Source organism: Salvelinus fontinalis, chromosome 9 (assembly GCF_029448725.1).
Source record: "Salvelinus fontinalis isolate EN_2023a chromosome 9, ASM2944872v1, whole genome shotgun sequence".
In the NCBI taxonomy this organism is placed as follows: Eukaryota; Metazoa; Chordata; class Actinopteri; order Salmoniformes; family Salmonidae; genus Salvelinus; species Salvelinus fontinalis.
The window spans coordinates 41,491,265-41,509,446 of NC_074673.1; the positions used below are offsets into that span (position 1 = coordinate 41,491,265).

Genomic DNA, 18,182 nt, shown 5'->3' on the forward strand with positions numbered 1-18,182 from the left:
CCGCGGGACGGTTGAGCTAACGTAGGCTAATGCGATTAGCATAAGGTTGTAAGTAACAAGAATATTTCCCAAGACATATTCATATATTATATTGTCAGAAAGCTTAAAATCTTGTTAATCTAACTGCACTGTCCAATTTACAGTAGCTATTACAGTGAAATATTATCATGCTGTTGTTTGAGGAGAGTGCACAGTTATGAACTTGAAAAGTTATTAATAAACCAATTAGGCACATTTGGGCAGTCTTGATACAAAATTTTGAACAGAAATGCAATGGTTCGTTGGATCAGTCTAAAACGTTACACATACACTGCTGCCATCTAGTGGCCAACATCATTTTTTTTTAAACACATGTTTTTTCCTTTGTATTATCTTTTACCAGATCTAATGTGTTATATTATCTAATGTGCTTCTACACCTGCATTCTAGCTGTTTGGGATTTTAGGCTGGGTTTCTGTACAGCACTTCGAGATATTATCTGATGTACGAAGGGCTATATAAAATAAAATTGATTGATTGATTGATTGATATTTTCCTAAATTCATTTAACATTTCCACAAACTTCAAAGTGTTTCCTTTCAAATGTTATCAAGAATATTCACATCCTTGCTTCAGGTCCTGAGCTAGAGGCAGTTAGATTTGGGTATGTCATTTTAGGCAACATTTTCAAAAAAGGGTTCAATCTTAAGAGGTTTTAACCAGAGAGTGTGTGTGTGTGCTGCCAGATCAGGCTATTGGTACTACAGTGCATCAAAGCATTAACTAATGTGGACATCTACTGGTTATTTATGGGAAGTGCAAGGTCATGTATAAGAGGTAAAAAAGCAACAACAAGCTCAGAAAACATGAAATTCTCATTAGGTGAAATTCAAGATTACCATATGCAAATAACACTCAATGTTTATGATTACAGCCTGTATGAGGTTGCAGGTTAGGGTTTTCCGTTGTGAATCTTGTTCTGGAGGCAGCTCTGCAGAGTGGTCACTAGCTGGCACAGACACAAAGTCCTCAAATCTGATTTTAAATATAACCATACCCTTAACCACAATGCTAACCCTAATGCCTAATCCTAACCTTAAATTAAGACCAAAAACCACATTTGAGTTTTAATGAATTTTTACAATATAGCCAATTTAGACTTTGCAGCTGGCCTAATTAAGGGGAAATCGCACCCAACTGGGCACAGACTGGGCACAGAAAGTTCAAATCAAATCAAATTTTATAGGTTGCATACACATATTTTGCAGATGTTATCACAGTTGTAGCGAAATGCTTATGTTCCTAGCTCCAACAGTGCAGTAATAACAATACACGCAAATCCCCAAAATAAAAAGTAGGCTAAGGAATTAAGAAATATATAAATATTAAAGCAAGCAATGTCAGACTCCTGAATATAAATATACAGTGCATTCGGAAAGCATTCAGACCCCTTCCCTTTTTCCACATTTTGTTATTTTACAGCCTTACTTAAATACATGTTTTCCTCATCAATCTACACACAATATACCATAATGACAAAGCAAAAACAAGTTTTTAGAAATGTTTGCAAATGTTTGTTTTTTAAAAATACAGAAATAACTTATTTATATAAGTATTCAGACCCTTTGCTACGAGACTCGAAATTGAGCTCTGGTGCATCCTGTTTCCATTGATAATCCTTGAGATGTTTCTACAACTTGATTGGAGTCCACCTGTGTTAAATTCAATTGATCAGACATGATTTGGAAAGGCACACACACCTGTCTATCTAAGGCCCCACAGTTGACAGTGCATGTAAGAGCAAAAACCAAAGCATGAGGTTGAAGGAATTGTCCGTAGAGCTCAGAGACCAGATTGCGTCGAGGCACAGATTTGGGGAAGGGTACCAAAACATTTCTGCAGCATTGAAGATCCCCAAGAACACAGTGCCCTCCATCATTCTTAAATGGAAGAAGTTTGGAACCACCAAAACTCTTTCTAGAGCTTGCCTGCCGGCCGAACTGAGCAATCGGGGGAGAAGGGCCTTGGTCAGGGAGGTGTCCAAGAACCCAATGGTCGCTCTAGAGTTCCTCTGTGGAGATGGGTGAACCTTCCAGAAGGACAACCATCTCTGCAGCACTCCACCAATCAGGCCTTTATGGAGTGGCCAGACAGAAGCAACTCCTCACGTAAAATTCTTATGACAGCCCCTTTGGAAATTCATATGACAGCCCCTTTGGAGTTTGCCAAAAGGCACCTAAAGGACTCTCAGATCTTGAGAAACAAGATTCTCTGGTCTGATGAAACCAAGATTGAACTCTTTGGCCTGAATGCCAAGGGTCACGTCTGGTGGAAACCTGGCACCATCCCTATGGTGAAATCATGGTGGTGGCAGCATCATGCTGTGGGGATGTTTTTTAGCGGCAGGGACTGGGAGACTAGTCAGGATCAGGGAAAGATTAACGATGCAAAGTACAGAGAGATCCTTGATGAAAACCTGCTCCAGAGCGCTCAGGACCTCAGACTGGGGCGAAGGTTTACCTTCCAACAGGACAACAACCCTAAGCACACAGCCATGACAACGCAGTAGTTGCTTCGGGACAAGTCTCTGAATATCCTTGAGTGGCCCAGCCAGAGCCCGGACTTGAACCCGATCGAACATCTTTGGAGAGACTTGAAAATAGCTGAGCAGCGACGCTCCTCATCCAACCTGACAGAGCGTGAGAGGATCTGCAGAGAAGAATGGGAGAAACTCCCCAAATATAGTTGTGCCAAGATTGTAGGTTCATACCCAAGAATAGTTGAGGCTGTAATCGCTGCCAAAGGTGCTTCAACAAAGTACTGAGTAAAGAGTCTGAATACTTATGTAAATGTGATATTTCTGTGTTTTTTTATACATTTGCAAACAAAATCGAAAAACCAATTGTTGTTTGTCATTATGGGATATTGTGTGTAGATTGATGAGGGAAAAAAACTATTTAATCAATTTTAGAATAAGGCTGTAACGTAACAAAATGTGGAAAAAGTCAAGGGGTCTGAATACTTTCCAAATGCACTGTATATGTAGATGATGGCGTGTATAGACATGGACAGTACATGAATAGAAAATGTTTGTACAGCAGTAGATATATAGTATGAGTCTTTTCTAGGATACAGTATATACATTTGAAGTGGGCAAAACAGTATGTAAACATTATTAAAGTGTTCAATGACTATGTAAATATGGTAGTAGTTTCTAAGGTGCAGGTTTGAGTACCGGGTTGAAGCTGGCTAGTGATATCTATTTAACAGTCTGATTGCCTGGAGATAGAAGCTGTTTTTCAGTCTCTCAGTCCCAGCTTTGATGCATCTGTAGTGTCAACTGTTCAACTTCTAGTTTTGATTTACATTGTGTTGAGTTTTCAATAATTTTGAGTTTGAAGTAAAATCAACAAAACATTTCACAATGCCATTGGATTTAGGTTAAAAGCTAGGTGAAAAAAAGACGAAATGCCCTTACAATGATGACTGGTGTAAATCCAACTAGTTTTCAATGTTGATTTAACATCATCATTTTGATTTTTGGGGGATTCAAATTACGTGGAAATTATGTTGATTCAATCAGTTTTTGCCCAGTGGGTCAGTTCTGCCTCCAGGACAGGACTCATGAGAATAAATGTCAATCTGCTATGAGGTCAAGGAAAGAAATTCCATTAGAGAATACTCAAACATCAAACAAGTGCATCTTTCAACAATATATGAATGCAATACACACATAAAAAATATGTTTGCAATAATATATACTATTAATACATAATTATGTAGACATCCCTTCAAATGAGTGGATAAGGCTATTTCAGCCACACCCGTTGCTGACAGGTGTACAAAATCGAGCTCACAGCCATGCAATCTCCATAGACAAATTTTGGCAATTAAATGGCCTTACTGAAGAGCTCAGTGAATTTCAACGCGGCACTGTCATAGGATACCACCTTTCCAACTAGTCAGTTTGTCAAATTTCTGCCGTGCTAGAGCTTCTGTAAGTGTAACTGTAAGTGCTGTTATTGTGAAGTGGAAACGTCTAGGAGCAACAATGGCTCTGCCGCGAAGTAGTAGGCCACACAACCTCACAGAACGGGACTGCCGAGTGCTGAAGTGTGTAGCGCAGAGAAATAATTTGTCCTTGGATGCAACACTCACTACCGAGTTCAAACTGCCTCTGGAAGCAACATCAGCACAATAACAATTTGTCGGGAACTTCGTGAAATGGGTTTTCATGGCAGAGCAGCCGCACACAAGCCTAAGATCACCACGCGCAATGCCAAGCATTGGCTGGAGTGGTGTAAGCTCACCGCCATTGGACTCTGGAGCAGTGGAAATGCGTTCTCTTGAGTGATGAATCACGCTTCACCATCTGGCAATCCTACGGACGAATCTGGGTTTGGCGGATGCAAGGAGAACGCTACCTGCCCCGATGCATATTGCCAACTGTAAAGTTTGGTAGAGGAGGAATAATGGTCTGGGGCTGTTTTTTATGGTTTGGGCTAGGCCCCTTAGTTCCAGCGAATGGAAATCTTAACGCTACAGCATACCATGACATACTAGACGATTGTGTGCTTCCAACTTTGTGACAGCAGTTTGGGGAAAGCGAGGTTCATACATAAATTGTTTGTCGAGATCAGTGTGGAAGAACTAGACTAGCCTGCACAGAGCCTTGACCTCAACCCCATCGAACACCTTTGGGATGAATTGGAACGCCGACTGCGAACCAGGCCTAATTGCCTAACATCAGTGCCCGACCTCACGAATGCTCTTGTGACTGAATGGAAGCAAGTCTCCACAGCAATGTTCCATCATGTAGTGCAGGTGTTTCCAAACTGGGGTACCCCCAGAGGCATGCACAATGCTGTCGGGGGTATGCCAAATAAAAATGTGATTCACATTTTAAAATATTTTTCTTTTTACATTATTATTTTTTTTTAAATGACATTTTCAAACAGTACATTTATATCGCGGACATTTAGAAACGAAAATGACAATTTGAAAAATATGCCACAGGAGTTTTTTGAGCGAGAAAAAATGTGACTTTCGAGTAGTAAGACATGTATAAAAGCAACAGATACCATTAATAAGAATGGTCTAGAAGCGTCTTATGTGGTGAGCTACCGAGTGGCTAGGACAGGCAAGCCCCATTCTATTGTGGAGGACTTAATTCTTCCTACTGCCGTGGATATGGCTGGGACAATCCTGGGAGAAAAGGTCAAAAAAACTATACAGACAATGCATTCATTAAACAACACTGTTTCATGACTCATCAGTGGCATGGCAGGAGATGTTTTGAAACAATTACTGCTTTGCATACAAGCCAGTGAATTATATGCGTTACAGCTGAATGAGTCAACAGGCGTGGCGGGCCTGGCACAGCTCCTGGTGTCAGGACAAATCAGGACAACATGAGAGGATATTTAAAAAATACTGGACAGCTTTGTGACATCAAATGGACTTTGGTGGTCAAGCTGTGTTGGTATCTGTACTGATGGAGCAAAAGCCATGACAGGGAGACATAGTGGAGTGGCAACGTGTGTGTAAGCAGTTGCTCCCGACGACCACTTGGGTACACTGCAGCACCGAGAGGCTCTTGCTGCCAAGGGAATGCCTGACAGCTTGAAAGACATTTTGGACACTACAGTGAAAATGGTTAACTTTGTCAAGCAATGCGCGTGAACTCTCGTGTATTTTCTGCATTATGCAATGATATGGGCAACGACCATGTAACGATTTTATAACCTACAGAAGTGCGCTGGTTATCAAGGGGCAAAGTATTGACACATTTTTTTTAAATTGAGGGACAAGCTTTACTGAACATAATTTTCACTTGTCTGACCGCTTGCATGATGACGAGTTTCTCACACGACTGGCCTATCTGGGTGATGTTTTTTCTCTATGATCACAGGGACTCTCCGTAACTATATTCAATGTGCGGGACAAAATTGAGGCTATGATTAAGAAGTTGGAGCACATCTCTGTCTGTATTAATGAGGACAACACACAAGTCCTTCCATCATTGTATGATTTATTGTTTGCAAATGCAGTCAAGCTTATGGAAAATGTCAAATGTAATATGGCGAAGCACCTGAGTGAGTTAGGTACACAATTACGCAGGTACTTTCCCAAAACGGACGACACAAACAACTGGATTTGTTATCCCTTTCATGCCCTGCCTCCAGTCCACTTACCGATATCTGAACAAGAGAGCCTCATCGAATTTGCAACAAGTGGTTCTGTGACAATTGAATTGAATCAGAAGCCACTGGCAGATTTCTGGATAGATTTCATGCCTTGGCAAATCGCGCTGTTAAGACACTCATGCCCTTCATAACCACGTACCTATGTGAGATTGGATTCTCTGCCCTCTCTAGCATGAAAACTAAATACAGGCACAGATAGTGTGAGGCAAATTATTTAAGACTGAGACTCTCTCCAATACAACTTAACATTGCAGAGTTACAGAGTTATGTGCATCCTTTCAAGCACACCCTTCTTATTAACCTGTGGTGAGTTATTCACCATTTTTGATGAACAAATAAGGTTTTATATGTAAGATGGCTAAATAAAGAGAAAAATTATTGATTATTATAATATTATTATTTGTGCTGTGGTTCTATAAGAGCTCTTTGTCACGTGTCACGCCCTGGCCTTAGTATTCTTTGTTTTCTTTATTATTTTAGTTAGGTCAGGGTGTGACATGGGGAATGTTTGTGTTTGATCGGTTTTGGGTGGTTATATGGTAAAGGGGGTGTTGGGTGTAGTGTATGGGTTTGTGTTGAGTGTATGTGTCTAGCTGTGTCTATGTTATACGTTTGTAGCCTGTGTGTGCACTACGTTTTATTAGCTTCACGGTCGTTTATTGTTTTGGTTAAGTTCGTAAGTGTTTTGTTTTCGTTTTGCCTTCTTCTAAAATAAAAGTAGATGGCTTATTTTCCAAATGCTGCGTTTTGGTCCGTCAATCCTCCACACGACCGTGACATCACGTCCCACGAGCTGGGTTGGGACAAAAACTCACACTCATTCTTATGTTTAATAAATGTATTGTATTGTGTGTGTGTGGCAGGCTTACAATGATTGCAAAAAACAACATTTGAGAGTGCGCTGACCCTGATGCTAGAGGGGGTATGCAGCTGGAGGTTAAATGTTTGAAGGGGTACGGGACTATAAAAAGTTTGGGAACCGCTGATGTCATGAAAAGCCTTCCCAGAAGAGTGGAGGCTGTTATAGCAGCAAAAGGGGAACTAACTACACATGATTTAGGAATGATGTTCGAAGAGAAAGTTTCCACATACATGTAGTGTCATGTAGTGTATTTCTCATGTAGTGTATTTCTCCTTTTTTTTTACGCCATAGTCAGAACAAGCTAGAGTACAGATCTACTGTAAAATAAAGGCCATGCACCAAACAATGCACACATCCAGAGTGACGCTATGGAAATGGAAATTCCAGAAGTTCCCAAACTTCATCACTGTTCTGCTCTTTCTTTTCTGCTGCTCGTCTTTGACTAATATTAGTTTGAAAATATATTTGATGACAAAAGATGCCATATGCATATGTCTTTAAAACAATACACTTCCTCAAATCCTAGGCTTTAGAGGGTGACTTGCTCTTTAAAAAGTACAGTATCTCGCTGACCAAATCGGAGAGTTGTATGTATGAGCGCATATGAAAAAGATGTGTAGTGCGGATACTTTTCTGACCAATCACACCATTAGCTGGGATTACTGACAAGATGTTCACCCAATCGAAGTGGATATTTTTCAGTTAATGGGCTTATCTGGCATAGTTTGGGATAATGTATCACACAGCTGTTTTTCTCGATTTCAGGGTTATGACAGAATGGAAGGGAGTGGGCGTATTCCTTGAATTGCATTTCGAAAAAGCTACGGACTGTTTAACGAAAATATAATCCTTGTCGTTATTTCTTTGGAACAAATCTGCATGCGCCACTTGTTATGCTTACGACCAATAGGATTTAACTAAATAGTTTACGTTTAAACTTTAACACTAAGGTAGCTGGATGCAGTTCATACATACAGTTTATGGTCTTGTTTATTAGCCGACGCTCTCAGAAGTTCAACGAATGCCATGCGGATTCTCATCGAAAAGTATTGTTTTACAGAGGGAAATCAGAGAGTGGCTCCTCTGACACTGGAAGTAAAGTATCTCTCTGTGTAATACTTATATGCTATTTTTCATTTCAATCTACTTCATGGAGGAATGTGCATGCTCTGTTCCATAATCGATTGACGTGGGGACCTCCGGGGGCTGGCAGATGACTGGAGAGCTGGCACTACGCTGAGCCTCGCAGTACAGTAAACCCAGACTCATGCTTTTGTTTATAGAGTTTCACCTGAACAACGTTTTGGATGCATATTGCAACAATGTTGCGACTGGCCTGTAAACAAATAAAGCGGGCGTGCGGTAGGCCCAACTTCTGTTTCCGAAAACTCAAGTAGTCCTGGATACATTGAATACGATTTTTGTCAAAAGAATAACCAGCGCCAGGTGAACGTTCACAAAGTAACTGTTCCGGCACCCGAATTGCTGCACTCTTTTGTTTTAAGTTTGTTATAGTAGTCCTAGATGGAGTTTTGGCTGACTCATTTTAGTCTTGCCGTTTTATTATTTTTAGGCCTAATTACTATCAACAAAATAATACATGTTTTAAATTTGTGAGTTGCTGTTAAAATGGTAGAAAATCGGTGCTCCGTTCAAAGGGAAGGGGTCTACCACTGGTTCTCGATATTGAACTCGGCCCAGAGAGCTGAGTTCCTTTGTGGGCTTTTGGACCTCTGTGTTCCAATCGAACTACGCTTCCTCGGGTCATGCTTGGAAGACTTAGCCCGCAAGGACTATCACTCCCTCAGGGACGCCGAGATCAAAGCCAACAACCCTGCTGACCTCTCGAACCTTACCAACATCACGGACGACGTCGTGAGGAGCAAGCTGCTCATCTCCCTCGCACTTCTCAACTCGGACAACCGAGATGCGGCGGGTGTTCTCTTCCGAACGCTCACGCACATCGACAGCGTCATCAACAACTATGGCCTGCAGCTCAACGATGGACGAACGGGGGAGCAGTTCCTTCTCCTCTTCACCATGGCATCCAATCATCCGGCGTTCAGCTTTCACCAGAAACAGGTGCTAAGACAGGAGCTGACCCAGATCCAGGAGATCCTGCAGGTCACCTGTGGAGAGCAGCAGGCCGGGACTGGAGGCTGCGGCGGGACTGGCGCGCTGGCCACCCTGTCTCCCGCCACTAGCATCCCTACCTACATCACTGCGCCCACCCTCAACTCCAGTCAGGCTGGGTGTCCATGTTGTCATAAGGTAGGTAATATATTGTCCCTGTTGTCACTTACTTGATGGCTATATATATGAATGGTCTTGTGCCACTTCCAAGTTTGAGCAGCCATCCAAAACACAAAGTTGTAGGATACCTAACAAGCAAAAGAGTTAGTGAGTGCCAGTGCTAGGAGGACAACCATAGTCATTCAACAGCTCCCAACACTGTCCAGGTTCTGGTATAGTGGTCTAAACTCCACTACATGGAGTGGAGTTTAGTCCGCTAGTTCTGGTAGTGATGTTGTACTAGGGCCTTCACATCCTTCACAAATGCATCTTGTGGGACAGCTCTGTACCCTCTTTGGTATGAGAAGATCATATGAAGGAAAATGTTTTGTGGTTACACTGTAGGCCTACATTATTTATAACCGATTGAGAATAGAGTATTGTTACACGGTAAGAACACTGTAATACGCCTGCTCCTTTTACTTGTGTGAGTTTTTCCAAAAGTAGGGAGGGGGTGATAACGTTATAGCGCTTCCCCTGTTTCCAGGTCAGTTTGAGACAAACTCTAAGGAAAGTGACCTGAAAGGAATTCATTTAACTAAACAAACATGTTTTTCACTGGTCCCCCAGGGGCATGTCTGTCGGTTGTCCCCGACCATTTGTTGTCCCCCTGAGTCCTGAACATTCACTCACAATGTCTGCCTGTAGATTCAGCATTACTTTGACTTCTCTGGAGAAGCGGATGTCAACATAGCAATGTGGGAATAGGAATCCACGTCTTCCTTGTTAACAAAATATACAGCTTTCTTTGGTTTTAAGATGGATTACAAAACGTTATGAATGATGTTATGACAGTTTAAGGGGCTTTTGACAAACATCAGGAATATTATTATTTACAAAAAACAACCTCTAGATACATCTGAAAATGTGTGTGTGTACGTGTGTACGTGTGTGCGTGTGTGTGCTTATGTGCATATGCGTGTCTGCACAGGCGTGTGTGAGAAAGAGAGTAAGGAACACTTAAAAGGCCAAATATAATGTTACAAATTAAAAATGAACCGTAAACCATCAGTTGGATTTGAACACATTGGCACACAGGTTTAGGATCACTACGAAGGCCTGTTTGTCATTGGTTTAAATCAGAGACACACAGCAGACAAACACAGGGCCGTTCAAACTCGTGGCTGAGAGGAAAGTACCCTGACTGCTCAAAGGAAAGTGGTTGGTTGTATTTAGTGTTGTTTTGGTCTTGGCCTCCATTAAGTGCAAGCCAGCACATTTCTCAACACTGAAATCAACCCTGTGTGAGAGAGACTCAACCCTCCGGTGAATCACCAGGACGCTCTGATTGATGCTCTCTCTGACTGTTCGAAGAAGAAGCCTTTATGGTCACCCTAACCCAAACAGACATGAAATAATAACCACACTCACATATTAATCATTCAGTAAATTATAAACTTATGGTGATGAGTGATGAGAAGAAAATATATATATATATTTTTTTTAAACCTCACATATTTGTTATTAGATAATGTACTACTTTATTTGGGGTTTAAGCCTTCAGGAAAAAAGGCAAGAGGAACTCCTTTGCGGTGTTTCAGTATGTTATCTGCCAGGACCTTTGCCACTGTCATGCCCATTTCAGCTCTAAACCTAGCATCTCTCCTAACAGCAGGATTTCCCCTTTTCCTCAAGAAAAAGAGCAGATTTCTCAGGAGTGGATGCGGATGTGGCAGTGGCAGACTGTAAAGCATACTTAATTGGTTTCAGAGCTTGTCTGTGTGTGTTTCTGTTGCTGCTTGGGTGAGCATGTATGCTGCATGACCTCTGCTGTTAAACACATCAGCCTCACCACTGAGAGTGCTTCAAAAAGGAAAGAAAGACACAACTGTATACACATTCGGTTTGGAATCAAGCCATTCCCATGACCAATCAGTTTGAACTGCACAACTCTAGAAAATACATTTTACCGGTCAATTATTACTGAAGCAGTAAGATTACTAGGCATATACAAGTAAAGACGAGCAGGATAAATTGTCCTGAAATAACATAAGAGTAGACCACCTAACAACAGTCCTTTTCAAACGGCTCACCTTTCCAGGAATCTGGTTAGTTGTACAGACAAGTGTTTAGAGTAACAGTAGCTATTACTCTGCCCTAGCTGTCTTCTTGACAACTTTTCAAGGTACCTAATCACAGAGCAAGCAGGACAGACACCTGCAGGCCTGCTTAGTGTGTCAATGCCCACTGTCAATGGTCATAACGTGTAACTCTTAAGACAATATAGACTACTGTGAAAGAGCTCTAACATTTTGTGAAAGACCAGCTGTCATATTCGTGGGAACCTTTAACTAATGACAGCTTTCCATCTCTTAAAAGGGCACTTCATCACCTCATCATCCATATTCAGTATCTCCAGCACCATACCATTTTCTATGTGAAAACAGTGGTTTTCTGTGTTCTGTAGTTAAAAAGAGAAAAAGTCCTGAGAAAATGACACCCTATGAGGTCAACAGACGTCATTTTCAAATGATTTCAGTGATTTTGAAAAATGTGTGTGACCCTGTCTCTTACCTCTTTGAGTTATGGTAGAATGTGTGAGACAGTCTGAAAAGGCTGTCAAGGTGCTGAAAGATTACAGATCCGTAAACTTCTAACTACTTCTGACCATGATATTAACCTCTGACTACTTGACCTGAGCTTTGACCCCTGTTTCACAGACACCGCACCGAGAGGACGGGGCAGGGCGAGTGGACGAGGGGATTGGTCCAGAAACCATGCCTCACATGACATCTCTCTCATGCAAGGAGCTGCCAGGCAAGGTGCATGTTGGGAAACCGAGCAAAGGTGAGACACAGAACTTTGCTCTGACATACTTATATGGTACACAGAAATCTGTCACACTTATCTACCCTGTCTGCGTACGAGACAGGACAGGACATCCCTGTGACAGTAAGGGTCAAGGTTCTCTCCAACAACGTCACACACTAGTATGGGAATCTTGAGTTCAAAGGTAATACGTTGTCAGTCATTCAGTACGTGTCTTTAGAATAAGCAGCTTAATTTGTGCCAGACACTGACACATGCACCCAGAACAAGAAACCACACGCTGAAACACCGAAATCGACAAACCAGGCTCATTGAGGAATGTGGAGGCATGCTTGCCGTACTGCCCTCCCCCTATCAGAATGGGAAGGGAGAAAGATGGTCATATATCTAGTTCTCAATCTGAGGGTGCGCCGTGGTGCAGTGAAGGGTATCAGTGTTATGTTTTACACATTGCTACGCTGCTCTGGTCCGGATGGAGCAGCTGCTGCAGGAATCTGCCATCATCCTCTGTTTCACACTTCTCATTCTCTCATTTTTCAACCACTCCTTTACACTGTACATACTGTACCTCTCACACACTACCGAACACTTCTACTGCTATGTGGAATGATGTTTACAACCTTTACTCTACTAGAGTATCACTTTAGTATTAAGGTATTTGTTATGAGGGGGAATACTACAGTATATATGCTATTCAATCAGAGTGTAGCAGGCTGTTGTCTACTTCTCCTTAGTACAATCTTTTGAAATATTTGCTGCGAGGCTATAAACAGACTGGAATATACACTTGAACGCATGCACACCCACGAAGAAACAAACTCACAAAGGGCCATGCTTGTTTGGATTTGGATGATACTGTTGCATTGCGTTATTTGAAGGTCCCAGACACTACAGCTATAAATATTGTATGTTTCTTAGTTGTCTGCTTTCTTTTCTATCTCTTTTTTCTTGTTGGCTGGACCAACACACAGATGTTGAATCCAAGAGTGGTCACATGTTATGTAATTCACGAGCCACGTTTTCTTCACCAGTTTTGGAAAGTTTAGTCTGGAGGTGGGGGGGGGGGGGGGGGGGGGGAATGGGAAATGATGACCTCAGCAATGTGTCTTTTCTCCAAAGTTCTCAAAATAGGCAGTAGATGGTAGTACAGTAGAAGTTCTAAATTCTAGATTCCTCTTCTTCTTTAATTCACTGCACTATCTTGTAGGTAGAAGTGACAGGTCACTGGATTGTACTGTAACAATTTCATATTTTGAACACAAGTATATGCACAGACACACTGTGTCAGTGTGCAGGATTGTCTTTTATCTGAACGTAGTGTAAATATTAAGGGGGTTGCTAGTTTTTTGAAGTGTGCTAGTGGGTTAAAGAGTTGATAGTTAGAGGAGCATGTTAAGCTGGGGTCTAATATTGCTTTGAAAGGAGCAAGTCTCTCGGTTACTCAGTAGGATTGGCCCTTTCATTTTCTGGTAACCCAATGCTGAGTTAGCTACACTACCTCATGGCCAGGGCTGCATGCCTGTCATCAGCAGCACAAAGCAGGGCAAGCATACCTCCAAGCACACACACACACATGCACACACACACACACAGTGGCAAGAGTGCACTTGTTATTCAAACATGCAGATGGTGAGTGACTATTATTTTGTAATGCAATCTTGGTTTTGCCGTCATTATCATAATACACAACACGAAAGATGCTGATAATGCACATAAGAGAATATCTACTTTTGTGTGTTATTGTGTGATGGTGTATTTTCACAGGGTGCAATATGTAACCAGATCTGTTAGAATGGCAGAATGCCCTGGATTAACGAGTCTGGCACCAGGCATGTGGAGCCTCCAGCAGCTGCTGCCTGCTGGGCACGGGGCATGGCAGGGTGCTGAGGGAGAGGCAAGGTGGTAGTGGGCTGGGTACCTGGGCACTGTGGGCAGTGGGCTGGGTGGCTGGACAGAGGGCTGGGCAGTGGGCTGGGTGTCTGGGCAGTGGGCTGGGCAGTGGGCTGGGTAGATGGGCAATGGGCTGGGTGGCTGGGCAGTGGGCTGGGTGGATGGGCACTGTGGGCAGTGGGCTGGGTGGCTGGACAGAGGGCTGGGTGTCTGGACAGTGGGCTGGGCAGTGAGCTGGGTAGATGGGCAGTGGGCTGGGTGGCTGGGCAGTGGGCTGGGTGGCTGGGCACTGTGGGCAGTGGGCTGGGTGGCTGGGGAGGGGGCTTGGTGGATCAGCAGGGGGCTGCTTGGCTGGGCACTGGGCTGTGCAGGGGGTTGAGTGGCTGCCTTTACAACAACAACAAACATTGTTTAAATTTAGAGTTCACATGTTAACACCACCTTTTCACATTTGAAAAGAAAAACATGTTTACACCTCATATGTGAAATGTGCAGTTTTACATGTGAAAAACTTTTTAATGTGAAAATCTTACTTTCACATGTGGAATAGCATTTTTACATGTAAAAAACAATCACATGATTTTCATATACCTGTAAGCCCTTGGGCTTCCAACCACACCTGCACCCAGTTTTGTTTTGATCTGTATTGATCTGTATGATCTGTTTTCTTTGGTGAAAATAAATAAAACTAAACACATAAAACAAAAAAACATGTAAGAAGATTAAACGGGCAAAAATCTCACTTTCACATGTGGAATTGCATCTTCACATGTAAAAAATAATCACATGTAAAAATCACATTTGCAGTTTCACATGTAATAAAACTCCACATGTGAAAATTTCACTTTCACATGTGGAATTGCATTTTCACATGTGGTGGTGAAATAGTGTTTTTCTCCTCACGTCAAAATGTGGTGTTAAAACTTCACTAGGGTAGGGCATTCGGAATTTTGGATGAAATGCGTGCCCAAATTAAACTGCCTGCTACTCAGGCCCAGAAGATAGGATATGCATATAATTAGTAGATTTGTATAGAAAACAGTATAACAGAACTGTGAGTATAACAGAACTGATATGGCAGGCGAAAACCCGAGGAAAATCCAAACAAGAAGTACTATTATTTTGAAAGGCTGTTTTTCCATTGAAAGCCTATCCACCATACAAAGACTTAGGACCCAGTTCACGGGCTCTATGGCTTCTTCTACATGTGGCCAGTCTTTAGGCATTGTTTCAGGCTTTTACTCTGAAGAATGAGAGAGATACAACACATTCAATGAGATGCCAGTGGAAATTTCCAGACATCAGCCATGTGCCTGATCGGGAACGTGCCTTTCTTGTTTCTCCTTTCCTATTGACGAAGCTTTTTTTGAAATATTTTTGATTATTGGGGGGCGGAGCTAGCATGTTGGAGTGAACGGCTGTGTGTGAGAGGCTCCTGCAACTTTTTTGCGAAATACTTAAAAACTTAACCTACTTTATGACACTTTTTACAACAAACGTTTCTTTCTAATACAATATTGTAACTTTCTATGTGAAAATGCAGAGTAATAAGTGACCAAAGGACAAAAAATCCACATCAGAGGCCTACTCCACACCAAACAACGAGACAGACATGGCGGAAGGCACAGGTAACAACGTGACACTTACAGAACTTACCCAGGCTTTGGGAGAACTACGTGTTGCTTTAACTGAGGATCTTAAGGCTACTATTGCTGAACTGGACACCAGAATCGAGAGCACCATTCAAACGGTTGCTTCGCAGGGCCAGAGTATTGTGGACCTTGAGAAAGCTTCTGAATTCAACGCTGATAGGATCGACGAGTTATAGAAGCTATGCATGTCATTGCAGGATAGTGTGCAGAGGCTTTCTGTGAAAGTGGTCGACCTGGAGGGCCGATCTGGCAGAGGGGGTGGAGGCGGGCTCTCACCCCACCGACTTCTTCGCCAAGCTATTGAAGGATGCAATGGGATCGGATGTTTTGGCTTCGGATCCCCAGCTGGACCGTGCACATCGCGCCCTTGTCCCAGTGCCTGGACCGGGCCAACGTCCTCGCCCAGTAATCATCTGTTGTCACAGTTTCAAGACCAAGGATCTTATCCTGCGCGAGGCTCGAATGAGGGGCAACCTGTTATATAAAGGGCACCCCTGTCTATGAGGATTATGCGCACAATGTGGCAAAGCACCGCGCCGGCTACAGAGATGTCATGACCAAACTCTACAAACTCCATCTTCGCCCAGCCTTGCTCTTCCCTGCAAGACTAAGAATTACCCCGCCTTCCGGTGAGAAGATTTGGCTCTCCTCGGTTTTGGACGCAGAGAAGTTTATCCGGGAATATACGCCAATCCCCCGTACAGGTTAGAGTGCCTTGTCATTGTGTGTTAGGGTCTGCTCATGGAATCGAATCCATACTATACCATAATGTGTGAAACCATATTAAACGGTCTCAGCAAGGGCTACCGAACATGTAAGACGCTGTGGAGGGTGGTCAGAGCTCTCATTTAAAGTTAAAGTTAAATTCACTTTCATTCCGGCTGTGTTCAGAGCGATGCCTATTTGGGAGGCTTTCCAGGTTTGATCATTGACACTTTCGGATGGATATACTTATATTCCCCCATTTTTGTTTTGTTTCGTTATTTATTTTTCAATTCTTACATTATTCTTACTACCATACCATTTATTTCTTGCTTGCAAAATACATGCATATAGGTTCCACTTTCAGAGGTACATCTTTTACAGTTAGGAGAAATGTCTGTTTTCATTTTATGGAGTCTCAAGGGAGTGTAATAAAATTTGTAATTAGATTCTTTCATTTTTACATTAGTAGAGGAGCAGTATACCCTGTCGCAAACCTCCGCCCATAACTCATCACTGATAGTCAGACCAAGGTCCTTTTCCCAGATTATTTTCAAAGGAGTAAAGGAGGAGCCTCCTTTCTCAGAAAGGAGTCTATAGATATAAGATATTTTGCCTTTAATGGATTGTGCTGTGACAAGAAGGGTTTCAACTTCATTCAACTGAGTTCTAAACCTCCTCTTGGAAGTAAATGAGGAGATTACAGGTCTAATTTGAAGATATTTTTTTTTTAAATGGGATCTTGGCACATTGAATTCATTGCAGAGCTCTTGAAAGGATTTCAGTGTAGTGGTCTTCTGATGAAATAGGTCTGAAAAGGTCCTGATTCCTAGAGTATGCCAAAGATTAAAGTTGGCATCCCTCAGGGCTTTTGGCAAGTCTGGGTTGCCTACTATAGGCGAGTGAGAACATATTTGGGAGGAGATGCCCAGGTATTTCTTACAGTCCCTCCACACTAGTAGGGTGCTGTAAATCACAAATGTTTTGGCTATGTTGCCCACTTCACTAAAGTTATCAATGAATATAGTTGAGCTTAGTGGCAATGAACCACAGGATTGGGCTTCTATCTGGATCCACTTTGACTCTTGTCTGTTTGTGATCCATGTTAGCATGTTGCGGATTTGGGCAGACCAGTAGTACAATTGAAGGGAGGGAAGGGCAAGACCACCCTTAGATTCAGGTTTCGATAGAGTGGAGAGCTTGATCCTAGGTTTTTTATTGCCCCATATAAATTTGGTGATGCTTTGGTTAATTGTTTTGAAAAAGGAAGCTGGGAGATAGCATGGGAGCATCTGAAATAAATAGTTCAGTCTAGGGAGGATGTTCATACGGATTACATTAATTCTTCCTACTAAGCTAATTTGGAGGGAGATCCAGGTTTGGAGGTTATTCTTGATTCGATCCAGGAGTGGAAGATAATTCTCCTTGAAAAGCCTATTCAGATCTGGTGTTATGAATATCCCAAGGTATTGAAACCCCTGTGTCTTCCATTGGAACGGACAGAGTGTCTTCATAGAACTGGTGAGTGTAATATTGAGAGGGCAGACAGTGGATTTGTTAAAATTAATCTTATAACCTGAAAATGTGCCATACTGAGCAATTGTGTCTAAAATGGGAGGAAGGGATTTCTCAGGGTTGGATATGTAGAGCAAGACATCATCCGCGTAAAGTGAAATCTTGTGCTGCAGGCCGCCTGCAGGAACACCCATAATACTTGGATTGCTCCTTATCAACTCTGCCAGAGGCTCCGCCCCCAACAAGTAGAGCAGGGGGGACAGCGAGCACCCTTGTCTTGTGCCCAAGCCCAAAGGGAATCTGTCAGAGTTCAGT

At 42.5% G+C, this 18,182-nt stretch overlaps 1 protein-coding gene across 1 annotated transcript in view; it reads left to right on the forward strand.

Moving 5' to 3' along the window:
• Positions 1-7,802: 7,802 nt before the first annotated feature.
• The window catches only part of zcchc14 (zinc finger, CCHC domain containing 14), a 44,988-nt gene continuing 34,608 nt past the window's right edge, over positions 7,803-18,182 (forward strand). Inside the window, exons 1-2 of the mRNA XM_055934464.1 lie at positions 7,803-9,318; positions 12,000-12,126. Of these exons, the coding sequence (XP_055790439.1) occupies positions 8,677-9,318; positions 12,000-12,126 (769 nt within the window). The 5' untranslated portion in view covers positions 7,803-8,676. The remainder of the gene's footprint in view (positions 9,319-11,999; positions 12,127-18,182) is intronic.